The sequence below is a fragment of the Gobius niger genome (genome assembly GCF_951799975.1).
Source record: "Gobius niger genome assembly, chromosome: 17".
Lineage (NCBI taxonomy): Eukaryota > Metazoa > Chordata > Actinopteri > Gobiiformes > Gobiidae > Gobius > Gobius niger.
This window is the reverse complement of record NC_136868.1, coordinates 18,468,653-18,490,622: the sequence shown is the minus strand read 5'-3', so window position 1 is coordinate 18,490,622 and position 21,970 is coordinate 18,468,653. Positions and strand designations below refer to the sequence as shown.

General features: G+C 43.5%; 3 protein-coding genes across 3 annotated transcripts; 1 reads left to right on the top strand and 2 right to left on the bottom strand.

The window, feature by feature from the left end:
- The first annotated feature begins 383 nt into the window (after window positions 1-383).
- Window positions 384-9,530, top strand: spata6 (spermatogenesis associated 6). Its single transcript, XM_079574388.1, has 11 exons — window positions 384-529; window positions 1,002-1,139; window positions 1,376-1,424; window positions 1,543-1,584; window positions 1,687-1,811; window positions 2,493-2,573; window positions 4,309-4,743; window positions 6,744-6,855; window positions 7,002-7,042; window positions 7,381-7,526; window positions 8,958-9,530. Exons 1-11 carry the CDS (start codon window positions 467-469, stop codon window positions 9,064-9,066), a joined length of 1,341 nt encoding a protein of 446 aa, XP_079430514.1. The 5' UTR covers window positions 384-466; the 3' UTR covers window positions 9,067-9,530.
- Window positions 9,531-9,655: 125 nt separating this feature from the next.
- On the bottom strand, window positions 9,656-16,414 carry dnttip2 (deoxynucleotidyltransferase, terminal, interacting protein 2). Its single transcript, XM_079574389.1, has 7 exons — window positions 16,325-16,414; window positions 11,977-13,880; window positions 11,525-11,663; window positions 11,269-11,364; window positions 10,347-10,511; window positions 10,167-10,276; window positions 9,656-9,944 (listed from the first exon to the last, which is right to left on the bottom strand). Exons 1-7 carry the CDS (start codon window positions 16,397-16,399, stop codon window positions 9,845-9,847), a joined length of 2,589 nt encoding a protein of 862 aa, XP_079430515.1. The 5' UTR covers window positions 16,400-16,414; the 3' UTR covers window positions 9,656-9,844.
- Window positions 16,415-17,886: 1,472 nt separating this feature from the next.
- gclm (glutamate-cysteine ligase, modifier subunit) lies at window positions 17,887-21,174 on the bottom strand. Its single transcript, XM_079574813.1, has 7 exons — window positions 20,837-21,174; window positions 20,374-20,436; window positions 19,710-19,794; window positions 19,542-19,598; window positions 19,179-19,381; window positions 18,988-19,102; window positions 17,887-18,565 (listed from the first exon to the last, which is right to left on the bottom strand). Exons 1-7 carry the CDS (start codon window positions 20,969-20,971, stop codon window positions 18,396-18,398), a joined length of 828 nt encoding a protein of 275 aa, XP_079430939.1. The 5' UTR covers window positions 20,972-21,174; the 3' UTR covers window positions 17,887-18,395.
- Window positions 21,175-21,970: the final 796 nt, after the last annotated feature.

Sequence of the window (21,970 nt, the reverse complement as noted above, 5' to 3'; positions counted from 1 at the left end):
GCGTTTAGATTTGGGTAAAGCTGAACTGCAAGTGCTTTATTTGTCATTGCAAAGTTGTACAACAAAATTGCGTCGAGGTGTTGGGTATGTCCTGAGCCGCTGTGCCTGACCGTGCTATCATTATGGGACCAGCATGTTAGGGTCAGGATTTGGGTTAGAAATGTTGTCTTTGCATAGCAGGATTAGTTCTTATTTATTAGTTATTAGTTATTAGTGAATCAGTTCTAGTACAATAAAAAATATACAGCAGGTCACTTAGTACAGCAACAAAAGAAAAAAGTTGTGTTTAGTTATCATTATTATTATTATTGATTATTGTTGATATTTATTTATTTTGTATGGGGAGGAGAGCCTCATGATTGGCCACGCTCAGGTCACATGACTCGCATCCGGCCGCACAGTGTTGTTGTTGCGCCGCCATGACAACGGAGTTTGTTCAAAAGTTGGACTCACGTCTCCAGAAAACATGTCTCCCACCAAAATGTACAAAAGGTCTCTCAAATGCACCGTCATTTTGGAGATTAATACAGTAGGTACCTTGTTCTGTGTCACGTAAACGCTAACTAGTAGCATCAGATCACATCCTGGTCCATTTAACGCTAGCCTAGCTGTAACTAGCCTAACTCTCTCTTGGGTGTGTCTATTTGCTTTCTTTCTATCTCTAGCTAATCGTATCATAAACGGATTTAGTGCGTAACTTGTGGGATGTTCAAACTGTGTTAAAAATGCTGCTCACTTCAGACTACTTTTATTAGCCTCAGGCTTCCATACAATTTTGGTGATAGACTTGACTTCAAACAAAGTCTAGTGTGTGAAGGCAGAAATGTCAGCCATGAACTTAAATATGTGAAATTTGAATGAATGAATACATCTGAAAGAAATCAGCTGAAATGTATCAAGACTATTGGTTGAGCTTACACTGTAGTTTAAAATAGATATATTGTAGACAGACAGTGTTGATATTGCTCTTCTTATGACTATATAACCAAATGTAAATGCAGGTCACATGCCCAGGGCTGTTACTGAAGAAACTGAGTAACATCTACTTCAGTGTCTGCATGTTGGGCCAGTACAGGAAGACTGCTTGTGTGGCCCCTGAGTTCCCTTTGCACTTCCATCAGAAGATGGTCTTTGAGAAGGTGAGAATATTCAATGCACAATTAGGCTCAGAGTAAATATTTCAAATGTATTTTTGCCTTAACAGCTGCTGCTCTTTTATTTTGTTGAGTTATTTCTGCCTTGAACCTTGCAGAATGCATCACCTGGTGTAAAATGCCTTTTGCCCCTGGGAGAATGACAACATTAGATAGTGCCCATTTGTCTTATCTTGTTATAGCTATTGATTTGTTTTGTCTGTACCCCTTCTATTTCTCAGATTTTCCCTGGTGTCATTGACCCTGCTGATGTGGCTGACCTCCTTGAAGGTAAATGCTCCGCTGGGACTTGCTCCTCACTTATAGGCCTGGATCTTTGCTATGCAAGCTTATAGGCTATTAGCCGGGTTTCCCATCATTAGCTCAGTTTTGTTTGTGCTTTCCTTAGCTGACACTACACATTTTGAGCTGATTCAGATGGTCCCTCCAGGTATGCCTTCTAATCATGGGCAAGGCTCATCTTTGCATTACTCTGCAAAAGTTGAATTCAATCATACTTTGTGGGTTTGTTTATCTTCTTTTTTTTTTGTAGAGGGAGAGATATTGGCGACCTTGGAAGAAAGAACTAGAGAGTTTTTGTATCCAGGTCCAGAATTTAAATCCAGAGGAAATGCAGCAGAAGGAGAAAAAGTGATGAAGAGGACACACTCCTTTCCTGTAGGCTCGATTTGTGTTTTTACTTTTCCTAATCAAAATGTCAATGCTAGTCAGTTTTGTTGGTATTACCTAAAATCAGAGGAATTTATTTTAGATGGTCTTGTCATTCACAATAAGTGTAACCACTCAGTGAGTTCTCCATATCTTTTCTGTCATTGCACGTCTGCCCTGACAGACAGGTATGCTATTGATATAAGTGACGCATCATATTCTAGCCCTTTATTTTTAATTGCCTATTTTTCATCCATACATTTACATTCATAACTTTTCGATCCCTGCACATTAAGTAATTACCCCTTCATTATAAATGAATATTTTCGTTGCGTTCTCCTCCTCCATTGTTTTGCGTGTACTGGCATTTGAGATGTTTCCTGTCCACCCCCTGTCCTCCCGGGCACTCACTGGTATATTTAAATGCCTTTAAACACTGCTCCCCTCACCGTTGCTTTTATGTGTTTGTGTTTGAGGCCTACATAGTAATTTAGATGTCTCATTCCAAATGCCATATTATTTAAACATCACTGGAGCCTTTTCTCTTCTGAAATTTGTTTTTCTCAAGTCAGGCGTAGATTGAAGATTTGTGGTTGTAAATTGGGCGTCCAAGCAGCGCTGTTATCTGTACTTTTGTCTTTATCTCCAAGTTAAAGATGCTGTGATGTTCTTATTGCCTGTTGCCTCCAGGGGATCTCCCCCAAGGTAGAGTTTTCCACCACATCAGTCATTCAGGAGAGCGGCGCAGTAGACAGCCAGCCCACATCGCCTGTAAGTGCGTTCTTTTATTACATCTAATAGGCCTCTCCACACCACACCAATAGCAGCGTATTTGTGAAGGCTTTTGTTTGCTCTAGGTTTATCTAAGTTGTCTGTTGCTCATCTGTGCTGCACTTGACAAAAGCGTCTCGTCTTTATAAATGATTCTAGATGTTTGTCCATGGCCTCTCTAAACAGCTTAGTCAAAATCGAAACGTTTCGGATCCATCAAAGAAGCTCTCATAAGTCAAATAAATAGTTTGTTTTTCAGATGCTGTGTCAGTTCCAATGTGTTTGAGCTACACTCTCAGCACTACGAGCCAGCTCAGTGTATAAAATACCACAGTGAAAACCTCTTTAAGACGTCTAATGAGTGGTATCAGTCCCCATCACTTCCTCTATACATGGCCCCCTCTATTGTTGCTATGGCTACTGTCTGTCCGTAAGGGTACAGATTCAAGGGTATCTGCTCACTCCTTGTGAATGTAATTACACGGAGGCAGATCTGTGAGGCTGATAGCTCAACCTCTTTCACTTTTCCCACTAGCTGTGGGTTCGGCACAAAACCAGTTTTACCAAAGCTTCTTAAACTGAGGGTCACCTTGTGGCGCACAGCAGGACAAACCACAGTGTGGTTTCATAACATTATTTGTAATAATCCTATTTATGATGTATTTCTGTGTTTGTTTGGCGCAGTGTGTCACTTAAAGGCATCAAAGAGCCATCCATCACACAGTGGTGGGGATGTTGTGCCAAACACCCAACAATTTCCCAGGTGCTGCAACCCAAGCTAAGCTATTTGTTTAAATAGGATGTCATTGACAACGAAGCAGATTGTCAGACTGCTCGCCTGGCCCCCAGGGGCTGTCTGGATCAGAGCACCGCGGTGGCTGTCACAAAGTAGAATTTCTCCATTTTCTCTCCTAATGGATCCTCAGCGTTGGAATTTCCTTGACTGCCTGCCCACCCATTTGACAAACCATCAAGCTCTAATCGAGACACAGACCTCCGCACCAGCAGTGTCTCCCTATTCTGAGCTTTTTTTTTTTTAATATAGCATTTGATGTGTCTTAGTCCCTCACATTAGAGAAGCTTTTATCTCTGTTACAACTGAAGAGGTGACAGCTCTCAGGACAAAGAAGTCAAAGATGGCGGGGTTCGGGCAAAGAATCTCTTCATAAATTCTATTAAATGAAATATTAGTCAAATGGCAGCTCTAATGAAGATTTATTCATCATTTACTTTCTCTTAAAAATACCTTTAATGTCGTGATTCTCCTAATTAGCATTTTGATTATCTTTGTTTTACAGCCAGGTAATGCCTCTTTATCGTATTAGACGAGAGATGGCCATCAAATGCAATTAACATTTTATCTAAACTTATTTATCCCCAGTTGGCATTACCCGCAGGAAGTGGGATATTGCGTTTGGAGAATGATGTTAGTGGCCATTAGAGTTATTGGAGTGATTCTGCGGAGGTTGTCTCCATGGCAGAGCTGCTGTTGTCGTAACACTTAAGCTGAATGATTTAGCTAATGGTTTAATGCTTGTGTCCAGGGAGAACATGTCTGAATCGAGAGCGAGAGCAGCTGCCTTTAATAGCTAAAATGGCTGACTCTTCTATAAATGAACAAGAGTGTAGTCTATGGAGAGATCTAAACTGCTGAGGCGAAGCTCGCGTGTTGCCTTTATACTGTGACTTTGAACAATATATTAACATTTTACTCTTTTCATTCCCTCTTTCCCAGAGCAAACGTTCTCCGCTGAGAGCGTCTATGTCCCCTGACGCTTCGGGAAAAATGTCTTCATCTTCCAAACCCCTCTGTCACTCCAGTTGGCCAAGTCCCAGGACTGTTGACAACGAGACCTCTGCCACTTGGAAAAGGGAACAGGAACTCCAGCGCCTAATGGCTAAGATCTTAAACGACTCTCAAACCGCCACAGCTACGCGTCCTCCTTCCCGGCACGCGTCTAAACTAAAGCAGGAGAGAAACGCCCCCGTGGAAGTGAGCGGAGACACTGGGTACCTGCAACCCACCGTTTCCTCCAGGGCGCGGGCACTGTCCCCGTACACCCACCGCAGGATGTGCCAGCTCTCGGACGAAACCAGGCAGAGACTCGGCCACCTCCAGCTCGGGCCTCACCTCTTCAAGAAGACCTCCAGCAACCAACCCCCAACCTCCGTACGTCCCACTAAATCCACCCGGAGAGTGGCCATAAACAGGGAGTTTGAGTGCAGAGCTTTAGGGCGTGCTCTGTCCGTGCTGGGCACAATCTGGCCCATGTAAGAGGGGCTCTTGTCAAACCAGTGATACTCGCATGGGCCAGTGTGGTCCAGTTCAACTGACAAACTCCATAGCTCCAAGTTTATCCAGGCATTTGGTAGAGAGACGTTACAAATGTAGAACGGTTAATTGCAGACTAGCATATCCTCGTAACAGTTCCTATTGTCAAATAAGGCTTTTGGTCTTAAAGCGGTACTAAGTAACTTGATTAGCTTAATAAATCTTTTTCGTATTCCCTCTGGGGGTATTACAAGTGTTAATGGGGGGTCTTTCATCTGCCTACGGGTCGGAGGCGCAATACACACTAATGGAATCACGAAGAAGAAGCTAACAGGCTAACGGGCAAAGCTAACTGCGGGGTAGTGCCACTTCAACAGTATTTACAGCCAAGTTTGAGTGAAAAAATAATAATCTCCATTGTGTCATTGGATGTACAGTATCCCTCTCTCCCCTTGTCTTTTTTGTCAGCGTAGTATTTACTCTCACGGACAATCAATGAGAAAAAACGCAACATGCTACGACACCTGCAGTGGCGCTTATGGCCTCTAGGGGCATGAGTTAGTTCTGCTTTAAAGTGCATATGACAGGTTTTAATGGTTTTGAAAACATGACTTATTTAGATGGATAACATCAGTTGCATAATTATCATTTATTTCATTGAAGCAGCAAATTAATGAAGAAATGTTGAGCAGAATTTATTTTCCTTTTTTTAATCTGCTGACAGCAAGTGACATAGGAGAAGGTAATATTGCATAGCAGTTTGACAAATTTCCCATTGACTTGACATGGTCGGTACGGCAACAGTTTAAAATTCTACGTCACTTCCTGTCAGTGTCCTATAAGGAAGTGAAACTATAAACATCACAAAAATGGCCAAACTAAAGAAAGCTGGGTACAGTCTTTAGCAAAATCTTGAATATAATCGTGTTAACTATGTTTTAGCAGAAGTTGTATCTAATGTGTCATTTGCACTTTAAGATTAAGCTCAATACCGTTTAAACTAGTCACTTTTTACACCGAACAGAGAAAAAATCCAGAGTGCTTTTTCTGCAAATTATTGATTTTAACTTTCCAAAAATGTAGCTAAATCTACAAACCAGATTTAGTGCAGGCCATAAGAAAATGTAAAACTTCTTTTTACCTGATGGATTTTGGCTCCACAGAAGTAATTAAACACATGCCTGTATTACGGCCTGTTATTCTCACCAAGGGGGTCTGGACTGCCTTAATAGCTCGGCCCTGTAGTTAGATCGCGGCACTGTTATTTATTAACACTTTAATTATAGTTGCATCACTCCAACAGTAGATTTGCATATAAAAGGCTCTTGATTTTCTGATCCGAAAGCCTGAGGGAACAGGCGGACAAGCACAGCCTAGTTTTCCACTCCCTCCCCCTGTTTCTGCCTTTCATTCGTATCAAACCCATTTCAGTCATCAGCCATACGTTGTGAAAAGTGATGAGGAATTGTGTGTTGTTTGCTTACGGCACACCAAAAGATGCTCGCCGGACCACAGCCGACATATTAGTACAGAACTGCCTGTTGTCCCACTTTTCCTGGGGGACAGTAATGTCGACAATTAACCCCGGTAATTGAGAGTCGAGCCGCAATTAACAAATAGATACGTAATGAAGTAGCGGGAACTCGCGGTGAATGCACTATCAATATAAGATTCAAAGCCTCCACCCAGGATATAGAACAGATTATAAATGAATAATAAATGATTCATTGTGGTTCCAAAAGATAGAAATATATATAAATGCTTAGTATAAGAGATTCAGAGGAAGGTCCATTCAGACATTTACGCGCTATCATGTTAAGAACTGTTTCTATAAGAGGCACAATCACAGCTTTCACGTTTGACTGTAGCTGATGTGTTGATTATTGTATTTCTGGCAGGTTCCTTGGTCGACTGACACCTCACAGGTGGAGTCTCCTTCCTCCTCTCCACATGACCGTCCACATGGTCCTGAGCCCCAGCAGCGCATTGCCTTTAAAGCAGATCGCACAGGTAGAACTGGTTTAAATGATCTTCCGCTTCGCCCCTGAAAGTCTGTTCTTTTTTCATGTCTTCAGGAATTCAAAACAGGCAAACAAAGCAATTTAAATGCTGTTACATCACTTATTTTTGCCAAAGACTTGTGTTTGTCCTTGTAGACGCCTCTCTCCTGGGGAGTTACAGGCCGCCGACAGACAGAGTAAGTCATTTGCACAGGCTTATCTGAATAACAGTGTAACAGTGAAGTGCTCAAACCCTCCTCAGCCTCGTGTCCTTGTCGCTTCAGAAACAAAGCATTTAGACATAATTAAAAGCAGACTGCAACGGGTGGCACAGATGTTGTCATAATATAATCCAAAATCAAATCCAATAACAGTTCTGTTGATGAGTAACGGGCGCCCGCTTCAGTAAAAATGACCTGGGTGTTTTCATAACAGATTACAACTGTAGTTAAGGGCAGCGCTCACTTGAATCTGAATCAAACAACAAGCCTCCACTCGCTGAGCATTCTTTGTTCCACTTGTTCTTCTTTTTCAGATGAAGTCTGGTGATGCGAGGACCCGGTCATCTCGTGGGACCTCCTCGAGACATGACGTTCTCCACAAAAGCTCAGCCGAGTCCAGCCTGAATGTGTCAAAGTCCCAGAGCACCTCAGCGGCGAGACACTCAAGTCTAAAAGAGAGGTGCACATTTATGGGCCTTTGTAGAGTGTTATGTGCATTAGACTGGATCTGTTCTTATTCATGGTTTATCGCCTTCGTTTGTCCAGCTCCCTGAAGCTAAAGTTAAAGGACTCGTGCATCGGGACCATGTGCTGTATAGGCGCTGTCAAATGCACATCCATCTTTAATTTTGATCACACCCGACAGCCAGGATGAATTCCCCTCCACCTTTTAAATTACACAAGCTGATGTCTTGTCATGTTTGTTCATTACTGAGAATGGAGGCCGAGCGGAGGGAAAACAAAGAGGAAAATGGTATTGATTTGTGTTTGAGCTGCAGTCTGATGCATTTGACCCGATGCACGCTTTAATACATTCAGAGGGACCTTGTCATCGATCACGGCAGCTGCGGCTGAGCGCCAAGGGGAGCGATGTTCCGTCCTGTTTGTTTGTAGCTGCTCCTTTCCTGCGCTCAGTCCATAAGTAAACATTAAAATCAATAGACAATCTCAAACCGCAAAGTAAATTGTAGGAAATGAATGATACTTTTCTCACAATTGAAAACGCGACACAAGTTGCAGGGCAGGAGATTACAGCGCCCGTGTAGATTCCCTGGAACAGGGCGTGGGGCACGTCTCCCCTCAGTGCTCCGGTGTCTAAATGATAGATGCCCGTGGCAGTGTTTGGCCCTAAGCCCCTGTGTCCCAGTCTATTCATGTCTCTGGATGATTTGTCCTTGATGACTTTTTGAAGCAGGTAGGTTTATATGATTACAGATTAAAACCCACAGAGCAGGGCACAGGCTGCGCTCTCTTATAGACCCCGCACTCCACAAATAAATGTGGTCCAGACGCAAGACTGAAATTTATTACTCTTCACTTCTGTCTGTCCGTCAGAGGGTTATTTCCTACAGGTCTGCACTCAGCCTCCTCACGTTCTTATATATAGGACTGACGACTTCAGGCTTTAGCTGTGCACACACACATTTACGATGAAAACAAGTATCAATAACCATGCTGTCTCACAATGGATGTACGTAAACGTGCAAATGTTTAAGGTTCACAGCAGGGGTGTCCAAACTATGAACAGGGGCTAGATTTCTGTTGGCTTTTGAATTTTTACTGAAAGTTTGGGAAAATAATGCAATTCCAAGTGTGTTGGTGTGAGACGGACTTAACATTAAGCCTGAACAAAGGTGTTGTATGATCTCTTAAGTGTTCACTGATCTAAGAAATGAGCCAAAATACACACCTATGTACCTAGTATGTCTCTAGACTTTCATACAGCCTTCTACAAAGAGTTTGGACCCCGGATTAGAGCCTGCTTATGTTAGAGCACAGACTAGTGGACAAAGTGAATACCTGCGCTCTAATAAAGGGTAACGGAAATATGTCTCTGTTCATCAGCCTTTTATTCTTCACATTTACACCAACTTTGTTTATGCGTTATCAGATTTGGGGCCGTTGAGCCGCATCAGTCGTACAGTGAGCAGATTCACAGACGAGTGCAGAGGATCCTTCACACTCACAGAGCGGTTTATGAAGCATCAGGTGACCTCTGACCTCGCTGATACGAGCCAACACTTCCCTGGCATCTACGTATAGAGATGTGCTACTTTGGAAGGGTTCGTTCAAAGGCATCACCAGCAGCGCCTCCCTCCCTCCCGTCAACTGGGCCGGTTCTTACCCGCCCCAACGGTGAAACCAAACAGAGACGTTTTCGTAATATCTCCAAAGCCGTGTGTGAAATTGGATGGAGAACAAAGCCGCAGCGTTGTGTGTGGGAGAATGACATGGAGGATGTAAGCTGCAGCTGGTAAAGGCTCATCTCTCTCAACACAAAGGAAGACAAGGAGGTAGCTCAGAGCCACGACTGGGAGCCAGTGCTACAAAGGAGGAGATTTAAGAGATGAGAGCCAAGTAATCCAAAATGAAAGAGCAGAAGACACAGAAATTTATCTTGAATTAGGGCTCAGTCATTTAATTTAATGTTTCATGTGTTATTTATATGGATTATTTGTGAAACTGTTTTTTTTTTTTAATTGAGCATTTAAATGATTGTCTGGCAAATTATTAAAAATGTTTTACTTTTTAATTTGAAACATGTATACAAGATATTTTGCAATACTAAATGAATGCACTTTTTCCATAATGATTTAGGTAAAAATAGCATGAGCTCGTTCATTCAGTCCTGTTCTTACATATAATGCAAGTGTTCTCTGAATGTCAAATGATTCACGCTGCACACCAGAGCAGTTAGCGTACAACTGAAGCAGGCATTATCAGCATCCACCAAAAGCCTTGTTCCAAGCGCCGCCTTGAAGCACTAAGTCCTCAGGTTTACTTTTTATTGTGGAATTTGTTTTTCTTTTTGTGCCTCCTGCCAGCTGCCTGCGCTGCCTTCTCCGCCACGATCGCGTGAAACTTCTTTTTGTTTGTTCTTGGAAGGGAAAAGAGAGGAAAACGAGTATTAGTATTACAGCGATTGAAAAAGCACATTTATACTTGTTTCAGTATTGACATCTGCAATACACAGATAAATGAGCATGTCCAGTTCCATCCGCTGAGTCATGAGGTTACACCAGACAACACATTGCTTTTATAAACTGCATTAATATCCCTCCTCTAAGTTAAATTAATGCCTCGGGTATAATTTACTTACTGTCTGAATTCAGCATCTGTCAGAAGCTCCTCCACCATGGTCCTCTTCCTGTCCTTCTTAGACACGCGGGAATGATAGAAGTCCACTGGGTTGTCCACCACAGTCCCCATCTGTGACACAGACGGCTCAAGATCAGTACAGACGCACATCCTCAGTATTTAAACATGTTGGATCACAAACCTGGAAGTATTTGGGGAAACCGTCTCTGTCGTTCTTCTTGTAGAAACGTTTCGAGTCCATTGAGCCCCTCATCCTCAGCAGCTGCAGGTCTCCCTTCAGCTCCGGCGTGATCTCAGGGGCCTTCATGTTAAACCAGGAATCTCCCGTCGTCTTTGCCCTCTCAGTCTAAAAACATTTAAAGCTTTTAGTGTCACGACAAGGAAGCCGGACATCAAAACACAGCCCTTAAATTAATACTGAGGTGGAAGACAAATAATTAACGCTAAGTTTGTAAAAGTATATGGCTCTAAATAACTTCTTATTAATAGTGTTTACAAGTCAGTAAGAGCACAGTTTGCTCTTGTTGTCATTTAGCCAGTGGTGGACGTTAGCAACAGTAGCATCACAGACATCATTTTATAACTGCAGAGCGTTACATTGTGTATGAAAAGTTTGATTGTAGCTGCCAAAATGCAGATTATTTGGCGTAGTTTGTGATTAATATCTCACATCAACCCACATGAAACAAAAACTGAGAGTTTAATCTCTTCTCTGTCAGCACTGATTAACTAATGTTTATTTAACAACACAGGCACAATCATCAGTCAACTTTAAGCCTCAAAATGAAAATGGCAGTTCCCCAATCTTTAACAAAGATAAGGTTCAACCATATCCGTTTGGAAGTTATAAAATATCTGATGGACGGGGCTCCTCAAGCATGATGAAGGTAAGTTTGACCGAAACGTTGCAGCATAATTAAATGTCTTAAAGAGTAGACGTGTGTGGGAGCTTCTGTTCATTTTTGGATGTTTCTTTCAAAAATCCCTTCATCCCTCAATCTGAAACTATGACATCAACTTCTAAAATGTCATGAACACAACCTGTTTGTAACCCCCTTTGGCTCTGGATTGAAGTGTAAAATGTGTGTCTTGTGGAAACTTACTCTGTGTTTGAGCTTGAGGGCATGTTTGGATTCTTTGTAAGGAGGCACAGCTTCTTTCTTTTCAAAGTCGGGACCAATCACGCTCTTCTTCATCACCTGTGGACAACAACAGCGATGCATCAGTACCTACAGATAAAAGGCCAAAGAAGTGTAGCTGGTGTAATTGGGTTTAGCCGCCCTTGCATAACTATGACTATTATTATTCACGCTGCCGCCCGGATCACCTTCAATAGGAGAAAATCAATTACTTATTTACCTCATCTTGGATCTTATTTCCCTTTGTTTTTTGTTGTGAGCCGGAGACAGGTTTTGATTTACTGCCATCAAAACTGATGTATAAACCCCCGAGCTCCTTCATCCTGATGCCCGGGTCGATACGGCTGGACATCCCTTTGCTGAAACAGATAAACATGGTAAGGATTTATGCAAAGACACTATTTTAAACACACAAACAAGTTAGTAATTACAAATAAAACTGGCTGTCATTGACCATTAAAAGTAGCATGTAGTGGGAGCACGAAGATTATCAATTTAGTCTATGAGAAAACAGACAAGACATAACTTATTTCTATTCCAAAAAAAAGAGTGAAAGTTGGTTTCCTTAACTACTTGTGATCCATGGTGTACTCAAGTGTTATTTTCTGTGTTAAAAGTAACTCACAGGGGAAAGTAGACTGGCGACAACTTCTCTTTAACTTATGAACTTACGCTTGTGGGTTCCTACTCGAGAAGAGGACATCTGCATCATCATCGCTCTCTCCCTCTTCGTCCACAAACTCTTCATCCTCCTCCTCTCCCTCCGCAGCCTCCTCCTGCAGAGCCTTATCCTCCCTCTGCCCATCCTGGTAGTACCGCTCGTCCGCCTCTTGCCCCGGCCTCGTGTCAATCATGAAAAGTCCCTCAATTGATTTCGTAACTTCTGACTTGCTGGACTGGACCGTTTCCTCATCATCTTCCTTATTATCTTCCTCATCCCCAGAACTCACTCTAACTTCATCCGCAAAGTCATCATCCTCATCCCCGCTGCTGTCTAAAAAGCTGATGGCAATTTTACTCTGTGTCACAGCACCCTTAGGTGGCTGCTCTGAGAACTGCTGACTGGATGTGGCTTGGATGGGCTCTTCTTGCTCTTCTTCTATTACAGACTCTTGGATGGATTTGACCACTTGCTGGGCCTCTCCACTCACTGAAGTCGGCTCCGTTTCCTCCCCTCCCGTCATCTCCACATCACCATCTTCCTCATTTTGTTCGTCTGCAGTGTCTGTGTTCGCGATAATAGCCACTTCCATATCCTCATCTCTGCCGTCTGTGATTTGGGAGTCACTTGTCGTGTTGTTTACGAGGGTGGTCTGGAGCGGCTTAGATTGTTCAGGTGCCTGAACCGTTTCCTGCATCGTTTCCATCTCCGAAGCTTCCTTAACCATACTCTCAGCAGGCAGCTCCTCCTGGTGGTCCACTGTGATTACTGCAGGCGCGTCAGCAGGAGCCTTTTCTAACACCGACTCATCATGAGAAGTAATGCAACTTTCTTCAGCTGTAGATTTCTCTAAAGGGGTTTCCTCTTCCTGCTTCGTTTCAGTTGTGTTACATTCTTCTTTCTCCTCATTCTCCTCTGTAAGTGTGCACTCTGCTTCTTTCTCTATTACTGTGCTGTCTAGTCTTGAATCATCCACCGACTCCTCTAGTTCAGGTGGGATTATAGCTTTGTCTAAGACTATGCAAACTCCTCTAGGTGACATTTCGGACACTTTTTCTATTCTGTTACTACTACCAGAACCAGTCCTGCTGCTGCAAGGAGTCCCTTTGCCCACATCTGTGAGGTCCGAGTCCGAATCAGTCACTTTCAACCGGCTCACCCTTCGGCTTCGAGACGCCCTGCTGTAGCATGGTCCCGATTCAAAACCCTCCGAGTCACATGACATTGGGACATCAGAGGCAGTTTCGGCTTGTAACCTTGAGGCTCTTGTCCGTCGAGTTGTCGAGGCAGGAGATTGTGAGCTTTCCAAAGGCTCGCCCACATCAGTTATTCTTCTCGCCCTTGTCGACCGGCGCAGGGACGGTTTTGACGCATCTTGGGTTACGCTGTCAGCATCAGACACCTCCGAGTCCTCAATCAGGTGTCTACTCGCTGCTCTCGTGGCACGTTTGTTTCTCTGAGGTGTGGCGTTCGGCTCCGCTTTGTCATCCTTCGCCTCGCTGGCAGAGTCCGAAGCACCTGGGATTGCCTTCTTCCTAGTGCTCCTCCGAACTTTCGACGCAGAAACAACAGAGGAACACGACTCCACCTCAGAGACATCCTCCTCTTTGTTCACTGTCCGCGGCGGTCTCCTCAGGCTTCTACGCGTTACAGGGAGATCGATATCGGACACAGCAGAGCAGCAAGACTCCAAATCAGATATGTCCCCTTCGTGTATAGAGCTCACGGGGGTGCAGGGCTTGTCTGGGCTGTGCAGTCTGGATGCCCTGGTGCATCTTTTCCTGGCAGAGGCTGGGGGAGCGTCGTCTTCTGATAACTTCTGGAGCTGGGAGCTGGCTTCCACCACAGTGCTCCGAGTGGGGCTACCGGGGGGTTTAGCAGCGCTTCTGGTCCTTCGGGCAGCAGATGGGGTAGCCTAGGAAAAATGAACCGAAACATATGTAACAGGTACAGTTCAGGATCGAATATCAACCACTTCCTGAGTTTTGAAGGTCTTAGCTTTCAAATTAGGAGTTACGCTGGCCTGTAGGCTGTAAGCTCCAAAAGGGAAGCTTTCAGATTTGGGTATACGCCAAACTGGAGAACTTTTTCTCAGTTAAGGCGGGGGTTAAGAGGTTACAATCCACCATGTTTCTTGCAGGCAACAACATCTAGCAATTTGCAGTAGCCAAACAATGACCAAAAATGTATTTAGTATGAATAAAAAAATTGGGGAGCAACCAACTAATCAACCGTGTCACTAGTGGCAAACACATCTGACCCACTAAAGGTGCGTACAGACCAAAAGCGTCCACGCCTCCAACTTCCATGTTAACCCTATGTAGAGGCGCTTCAACGCGCTTCGAAATGCAAGCAAAGCTGTCCGCGCGTATTAAGCGTAGCAAACGCGAGTGGATGTGGAAGGACGCGCGTGAAAGCCAGGGAGAACAGCGCGGTGAGCGAACAGGGAGCCCGCGCCCACTGCTTCATGCACTCAAGTAATCCAATCTACACGTGCGTTCATTTATGCCTTGTTAACCAATCAGGGATGCTGACTGGGCTCAGGCGTCACCTGTTACCTGCAACAAACCATGCCCGAGTCGGACTCGGTTCCGGACTTTGGCCGCTTGGAGAAGGGGGGCGGAGCGCGGCTCGGTTGCTCGTGTTTGCGCACACGCACGGATACAAGCGGCTGTTGTATGGGCGGGTGCATTTGTAACGTAAAACAGTGAGAAAAGGCTGTATTTATCAAACAGAGCAGCGGCTGCCTCGCTCTCGTCTCCCCGGCCCCCTACCGCTTTGCTCCCGGGCGGCTCCCCCGGACCCCCGGCCACATACCGCTCGTCTCCCCGACCGCTCACCCCGACGCCCTGGCCGCTTCACGCGCGTCTCGGGCTGACTTTGCGGGAGCGGCTGCGCTTCTCCCGCCCTCTCTGCTACTGTACCCGGTTTAGCCGCAGGCTTTAGTCTGACAGATAAAACCTGCGGGTGCATTTAGATCACTTGTGATTTTGGTGCGCGTTCGTGTTAAGTGCTTTGTTGTAACGTAAAGCGTAGACTTCCAGGAGTTCACCAACATAAAGCTGTTTAACCAGTGGCCGAAGCAGCAATTAAGGACATAAACTGAGCTTCATATCTTCTGTTCTCGTAGCCTTTTTTGAAGGCTGTATGTGACTCCAAAGAAAGGCTCAGAGCGGCAGGTGCTGCTTCCCCCCGCCTCAGCTGAGCGGGACAGAGGGACGCGCACTTCTCTATTCCTCTGCTTTATTAAAATCGACTATTATATTCACCATAGCCCTTTTTGTTAAACTGTAGTAAAATGCAAAGAAAAGTGGAGTGAAGAGATTTGACAGGGCTCATAGTAGACATTATTTCACGCAGCTGTATAGTTTTTTTTTTCTTCCGCATTATGTTGCGCTGTTGCTGCTCACGTGCACTTGTAAACAACTCCTCGTGGTCGGTTCGTTTGTGTAAGTGTGAGCGCGGGCCGTTCGGGGCATCCAGGCCTTTCCTCAAACGAGCTAGAGAGTGGCAGGTTCGGATGTCAAGTGTGAGTGCGCCTTGCGTGGCCAGACACGCCCTCTATATGACGCTTGCAAAACTTCACGCGCCAGCAAACAGGCGTTTGTCGCGAGTGTGAAGTATGTGAAGCGGCGTTGTTTGGCGTCCAACGAGAGGCAGATGGGGCGTGGACGCACGTTTGGTGTGTACGCACCTTTAGGCAGAAAGACTTATCATGCGAACTAGGGCAGGGCGATGTGGCTTAAAATCACAATATAAAAAATAAAAAAAAACAGATAGCAACATACTTGATGATATAGTTGACAATGGACAAATTACTACAAAATCCCAGCGCTTATTGGCCAAAAAATCATTTTTACCGCATACTAATTTCCTAATTGCAATTTACATCCTTCGTTTCATGTTACTTTTTAAGCACCTGTCCCCGTGTTCTACAGTCAGTGTTTATGCTGCTCTGGAGCTGAGCGTTACAAAAAATGTTGTGTCGCCAACGATATAAAAAATTATATCGCGATAACGATATGCGATACAACATGGCCCATCCCTACGGCAAACGATAACTAGAGTATTTTTTACTTCTTTTTTTTTACACGTGTATCTCCTTGTGTTGAACAGACAATATTATCATCATCATCTGTGCCTTCGTTAATACGTGTATAATTTTACTGAAATACAAACAATGGTAGTATTATCAACTGACTAAAGTTTACAAATTGTGACGTTGCGGCTGTTACCACGTGAGTCCGGCGATCTCCATCTGCCGCTTTGGGGTGATTTTTGGCTAATTCCCGTCTATACGTGATCAGACAACTATGAGGACACAAACGAGTTGATCGCGTGTGTTTGTGTCGTACAAACCTGCGCAGCAGAGACTGAATCAGAGTCTGTTTTACTCGCGGGGCTCACGCGCACTCCTCTCCTGGTGGCCACCATCTTGGACGATGCTCACGTGCTCACGTAGCTCCACTTCCGCTTTCAAGCCAGACCGTACGAGTCGAAAAACACTGTTTCGATGAGCAGATCTGGCTGGAGCGGCCAAAATAAGAAGGCTTAATAATGTGACTTTGAAGTCGTTTTCTAAAGTACACGTAGAAATAAAAAAGTTCAGTTAGTACAAAAAAATAAAAAAGTACTGTGTGTCCTTTGCAGACACGTGGTAAGCAGCCGCCGCCGGAGGTCGCCATATGGTCATGTGACTGAATCGTGATGCACGTTATATATATAATATATAATATATATTATATAATACATAATATACAAGCACCTACATTACTTTATGTTTTAGTGTTGTTGTAATCCAACAAAACAAAAAAGTTAAAATAATGAAAGAAAAACTATTTCCAAAGAATGGGGCCTCAATTTGTATAATAAAACATTATTCTTAAGATGAGAAGAAAATGCATGCTAAAATTAAAGCTGTCAAATGCAAAGCTTTAATGATTAATTAAAACTAGTGGTGGGACTTGATTAAAACATTTTAATCGAGTTAATTATGGCCTTTGTAATTAATTAATAGGTAATTAATCGCATTTAAGCATCATTTATTTAGGGGGTGTATTTATTTTTTAGAGGTATATTTTAGATGCTTCTTTGTATTTTCCGGCATCTGAACTCATCTGAAGTGGAGATGTGAGGCCTGTGTGAACATTAATCGAAAAAAGTCCCGGCCCTAATTAAAACATAATTAATCAACTAATTGCAAATGAATGGCGTCATATGTTTTGACCAAACCCACTCCTGTATCTCGAGTACGTGTGACCGGACAGACTTCTTCACAAACTGTTGCAGTTGGGTTTATCACAGATTTACAAAAACGTTATTGGTTTGTTAGTAAAAATCTAAGTGAATGCTTTGAATCAGAGAGTTTATGTCGGCCTAGTATTAATTATAAAAAATAATCACCTTTACAACTGCAAATAATTGTGATCAATCAAATTTTAAAGTGTGATTTATCTTATTTTATTGACAGCAATAGTTTAAATCAATTGTATGTCTCATGAAGAGTTTGTCACTTCCAGATTTGCTATGAAGTAACCTGTCCAATACAAACACAATTGATTGATCCAGGTCAGACAGAAAGATCAGCCTATGCATTAAAACTGTGCCAATATTACTTAACACGGTTCAGGTACAAACCGGTCAGAGCTGTTCAGATCCTCGTAAGTTTAAGAAAACACTTCCTGATCCAGATAACTAGTGATTATGATACGCATGACAGTGCATTTACAGTACAGTTATGGAGCTGCTTTGTCTGATAACGCGGCCCTGTGTAGAAAAGCAGCCTTTTAATGTCCATTTGAAACTGGTTTTATATATTTTCACAAAGATTTTCCAGTGCAGTAAAAGAAAATGTATGTTTTCTGTGCTCGTGTTAATCTCGTAGTCTTTTGTAAACAGTGATTAAACAGACTCTTGTTATATGAAAAATACATATCAAACTTAAAGCATAAGATCTCAGCAGCAGCACAGAATCTCCTCTTCATTCATTATTCAGCTTGATTAGAGCTTTTGTCCAAGACGGAATGCAGATGTGTCACAATAAAATGTACGCTGAAATAATAAAAATCGGGCTTCACACACATATTTTACATGTTCGTCTCCATTTCAGAGAACAGAAAATATCAACAAATTTGGGAAGATGACAGAAATCAGAGGCACTTCACAGCCAGGTCAAAAGATTATTGTCTTTCTTTGACCAGCCTGGGAGCTTCACTGGCAACATGATCGATATAATGGTCAGAATGAGCTCAGGGAAATTGTCCTTCCAGTTTATGGTCTCTTCAGGAGTCTATTAGTGTTTAGCCAGTGGTAGAAAAATAATTGTAATCATGTGATTGGCAACATCCATGATCGAGTGTTGCTGTAGTTTGAAGTCAAACAAATGATGAACAACATGGCTTCATCCCTGCATCTTCATCAGTCGGTTGTGCTATGGGCTTGCCTTCTTCGCATTGACGAGATAACCTTTGGCCTTGATAATGCCTCTGCTCTTGACAATAATGGAGTACCGTAGTACCCACTCCAGTCTCCAGTCAGCAACACTGAGCTCCTGTGTGCCCTCCTGCAGAGCCTGCTGGAACGCAGCTGCCGACATGAGCTCTGGACAAGGACAAAAAGAGGTTTCATTTGTTTGGACAAACTAGATGTCCATTTAGACACAAGCACTCGTTCTACTCGAGTGGGATGCACTTTGAGCAGAAAACTCACAGGTGCAAAAACAATCTGAACAGCTCTCTTTGAATGCTCTCATTTATGGTCCCATGTACATTGAATGAGATTCTAATCACAAACTAGATCATTGATGTAGTTTATTACAGGGTCCACTGAGACCACAAGCACAAACATGTGAAAACAACACAAGACTCCTGATAAAACGTGACTGTGGCAAATATTTTATCGTGATGAACTAGGTCTCCATGGAAATTGAACAGAAAAAACAAAAAACTAAATATCCTATTTTGTGAAAGTCCTCGAACTGGCATAGCAGAAAACAGTCACGATTGATACGCGTGAACACAAACCTTTGGGGTCGTTGTGCGTGAGCAGCTGAATGTCAAATTCTTTTGCGAAGGCCGTCAGATCAGGAGGCATCACACAGCAGGAGGCCAGGTTCACCTGGTTACTGTTTGGTTTCACCTTCTCAAAGAAAGTGTACGTTTAATGATTATTCATAAATGTGTTCAGAGCAAAGCACTTTAATATCGACTTTTACCTGAGCCCAATTGTAAAGCTGTTCAAGCAGATCTTTGTCCAAGTCAGAAGTGCCAATAGCTGCGATCTGCTGGCTCCGCACCAGACCCTCCAGCTCCTCCCAGGCCGGCTGTAGGTGGGACAGAGTCTGTTTCTCTCCCTCTGGGGGCCCAGGTGGTGCTATTATTACAGAGTCGAGCTGGGACACCGCCAGTGTCTGGCAGGCTGTGGGAGAGAGTGAAACTGGTTTGTTCAAAGTGACTTTGAGAAATATGTTGAAGAGTTGAGAGATTTATCCAATTCACAATACACATTTAAACATCACTGAAGTGCAGTGGTCCCTTTAATATTTACACTTTCATAATGTAATTACAACTAAACAAACCCATTTTAACTGCATCTTTGATTGAAGATTTATCAGATTCACATAGAAAGAGTTTGGCTGTAAAAAAAAAGAAGAAAGAAATATATATATATTAGATTCACGCGAAGTACAAATTGTATTGTATTATATTATATTGATTATATTTCTACACTGCTGTTGACGACTAACCCGAAACTTTTAGCTCCTCTCTCTCCTCGGGTGTTACAGCATCTGTTGCTTCAGGAATGAAGCAGTCCAGAGTATCTTGAATGTCCTGTATGGGGTGGGGACTGTTTTTAGATTTGTTTTAAAATACACAGCTTAAAGTTGAAACCAACTATTCTCTAAACACTGTACTTTCTTTACAAAACAGAACTAAACCAGTTGAAACCTCTGCAAAAAATATGTACATACCAGCTGTCACTCACACAGCAGGTGTGTCAGGATTTTTCAATGATTGACTTTGTGGTTTCCCCACCCTTGGTTATTTGAATGATTTAACAATGTTACCAGTATAGTAAACCTTTATGGGCCTAATCTGTGGACCTAAGGCCCACCCCCTGTCCCACTAACACCGGCCTGATACATCTGATGGGCTTTAGCAGCCAACACAGCATGAACATTTATCCTGACAGCTCCCTTTCAGTTTGACCAGTGCCATCCGTAATGTTCACCACCACTTTTTACTTTCCCAGCTTTGAAAATCAGAGCTGGGAAAGACTTGGTGCATCAGTGGTAACAAAACACACACTTTTAATTCAATCAACCCTTTCATGCTGCACTGCAGGTATTACCATTATGGTCATTTTATCAATGAATTAAAGATAAATACTAATGTTTCCTTGAAGCTCACCTCAGCAGTCAGCTTGGTCTGGGAAATCCAGTCACTCAGAGTGGCCTGTATGCAGTCTTGAAGCTGCAGACACACGTCACCTACATTTTAACAACAGCTAAAGGATATTTTACACCATATGAATAAATTACATCTTTACGGAGAGTCATCCACACAATAACAGATCAACAAGGTTTTAACTATTCAATCAGACTGAACAAAACCCAGAACCTGGAGTCATAAAGATCCGACTCAGCAGCGCTAACAGTGACTTTATTCACTGAGATAAGACATGAACATTAAAGGTGATGTGGTGAATATTATACTTTCTAGCTGTGAGTTATAGAGCTACATGAGGCAGTTACTGAGTTATTCCCCTAAACTTAGCTCATGAGTAAAGCTAGCCTGAAGCTAATGTGCTAACACACAGTGGACAAGTGCAGCACTTTGGACACTAGGCAAATGCAGGTTATTTCTGTGTCACCTCCTCACTGGGAGAGCCAGGGCACTTCCTCTTCATCCGACTGCGGTTGACGATGTTCCCGGTGTGGAGCCGGAGAGTCCTGGCTTGGTCAAACATCTTGGCATTGGCGCTCATGTTGCTGTTTTGTCCGTCCATGTGCTTCTTAGAGACACGCTTTACTGCTGAGTAATGACTCGGCACTATTGTGTCACACCTTTATCTGTTTCTTAACACGCGCTGACTGTTGTGTCAGGCACTAAACTATTGAAAGAGTAGAAAAGGCAGTCTCAGGATGACTTGCACTTGTGCTGACGGACCTGCTGCTGCCGAGAGACACAGAGCGGCCGCTGCAAAACACGGACTGGATCACCGGAGTCGGACAAAAGCCAAAAGCAGCCGATAGTCTCCGGAGCGGCCGATAGTGGGATCAGGAATGGACTACACGCAAGCGTACAGGCCGCCAGCTCACCGCTAGAGGGCAGTGCGACACTTCACTGAAAAATCATCACTCAAACATACACGAGGCCCACGAACAAGCCAGCAAGTCTAAATGCCAAGGGGGCATCAGTCAACAGCCCTGTGTGACTGGACTTTATGTCATGTAAAAATGCACAATTGCGAATAAAGTTTTTTTTTTCAGTTATTAAAATGCAAATGCATCACTGGAGGAGTCGTCCTGGCTTAATTACCTGGCTCCTTTTAAAAACCTTTGCTCTGTGGAAAACACCTGAGGGACTGAGAACCTACATGGCACACACTACTGTCAGGAGTACAGCCTGTGTTGCAGCAGAAGCAGAAAAAAGACAGAGAGAGCACATCCAGCATTAAGTGACTGAGAGTGCACACAAACTTTATCCTGCTGGTCCACACTCTGAGACATCAGTGTCACCATTTCCTTCTCAGACTTAGAAGCACCATAATCCCAGACTGTGCATTCTCAGGGGGCGTGGAGAGCATCCTGACCTGCTGCATCACTGTGGGGTATGGCCCTAAGTGCCTGGACAGCATCCTGCATCCTGTCAAAGGAGCCTCCAGTGTGACGTCATTTCAGTTCTCTGTATCCACTCTGTGTTTTGTAAGTTGTTCTTATGTGGTTGGCTATTCATCACTTTTTGTTAGATTTCCAAAAGATAAGATTCAAAACATAATAGCTGC

What these genes read in the sequence shown, in the direction of transcription:
- spata6 (XM_079574388.1), top strand. Translation starts at nt 467, where the DNA reads ATGTCTCCCACCAAAATGTACAAAAGGTCTCTCAAATGCACCGTCATT. An exon ending in TGTGGCTGACCTCCTTGAAG is followed by an intron (nt 1,425 to 1,542) that starts GTAAATGCTCCG and finishes TGCTTTCCTTAG; the next exon opens with CTGACACTACACATTTTGAG. An exon ending in CACTCAAGTCTAAAAGAGAG is followed by an intron (nt 7,527 to 8,957) that starts GTGCACATTTAT and finishes ATGCGTTATCAG; the next exon opens with ATTTGGGGCCGTTGAGCCGC.
- gclm (XM_079574813.1), bottom strand. Translation starts at nt 20,971, where the DNA reads ATGGACGGACAAAACAGCAACATGAGCGCCAATGCCAAGATGTTTGAC. An exon ending in CTGGCTCTCCCAGTGAGGAG is followed by an intron (nt 20,437 to 20,836) that starts GTGACACAGAAA and finishes GTGTGTCTGCAG; the next exon opens with CTTCAAGACTGCATACAGGC. An exon ending in CAAAGATGCAGTTAAAATGG is followed by an intron (nt 19,382 to 19,541) that starts GTTTGTTTAGTT and finishes TCTCTCCCACAG; the next exon opens with CCTGCCAGACACTGGCGGTG.
- dnttip2 (XM_079574389.1), bottom strand. Translation starts at nt 16,399, where the DNA reads ATGGTGGCCACCAGGAGAGGAGTGCGCGTGAGCCCCGCGAGTAAAACA. An exon ending in ATTCAGTCTCTGCTGCGCAG is followed by an intron (nt 13,881 to 16,324) that starts GTTTGTACGACA and finishes CATTTTTCCTAG; the next exon opens with GCTACCCCATCTGCTGCCCG. An exon ending in TCGAGTAGGAACCCACAAGC is followed by an intron (nt 11,664 to 11,976) that starts GTAAGTTCATAA and finishes TATCTGTTTCAG; the next exon opens with CAAAGGGATGTCCAGCCGTA.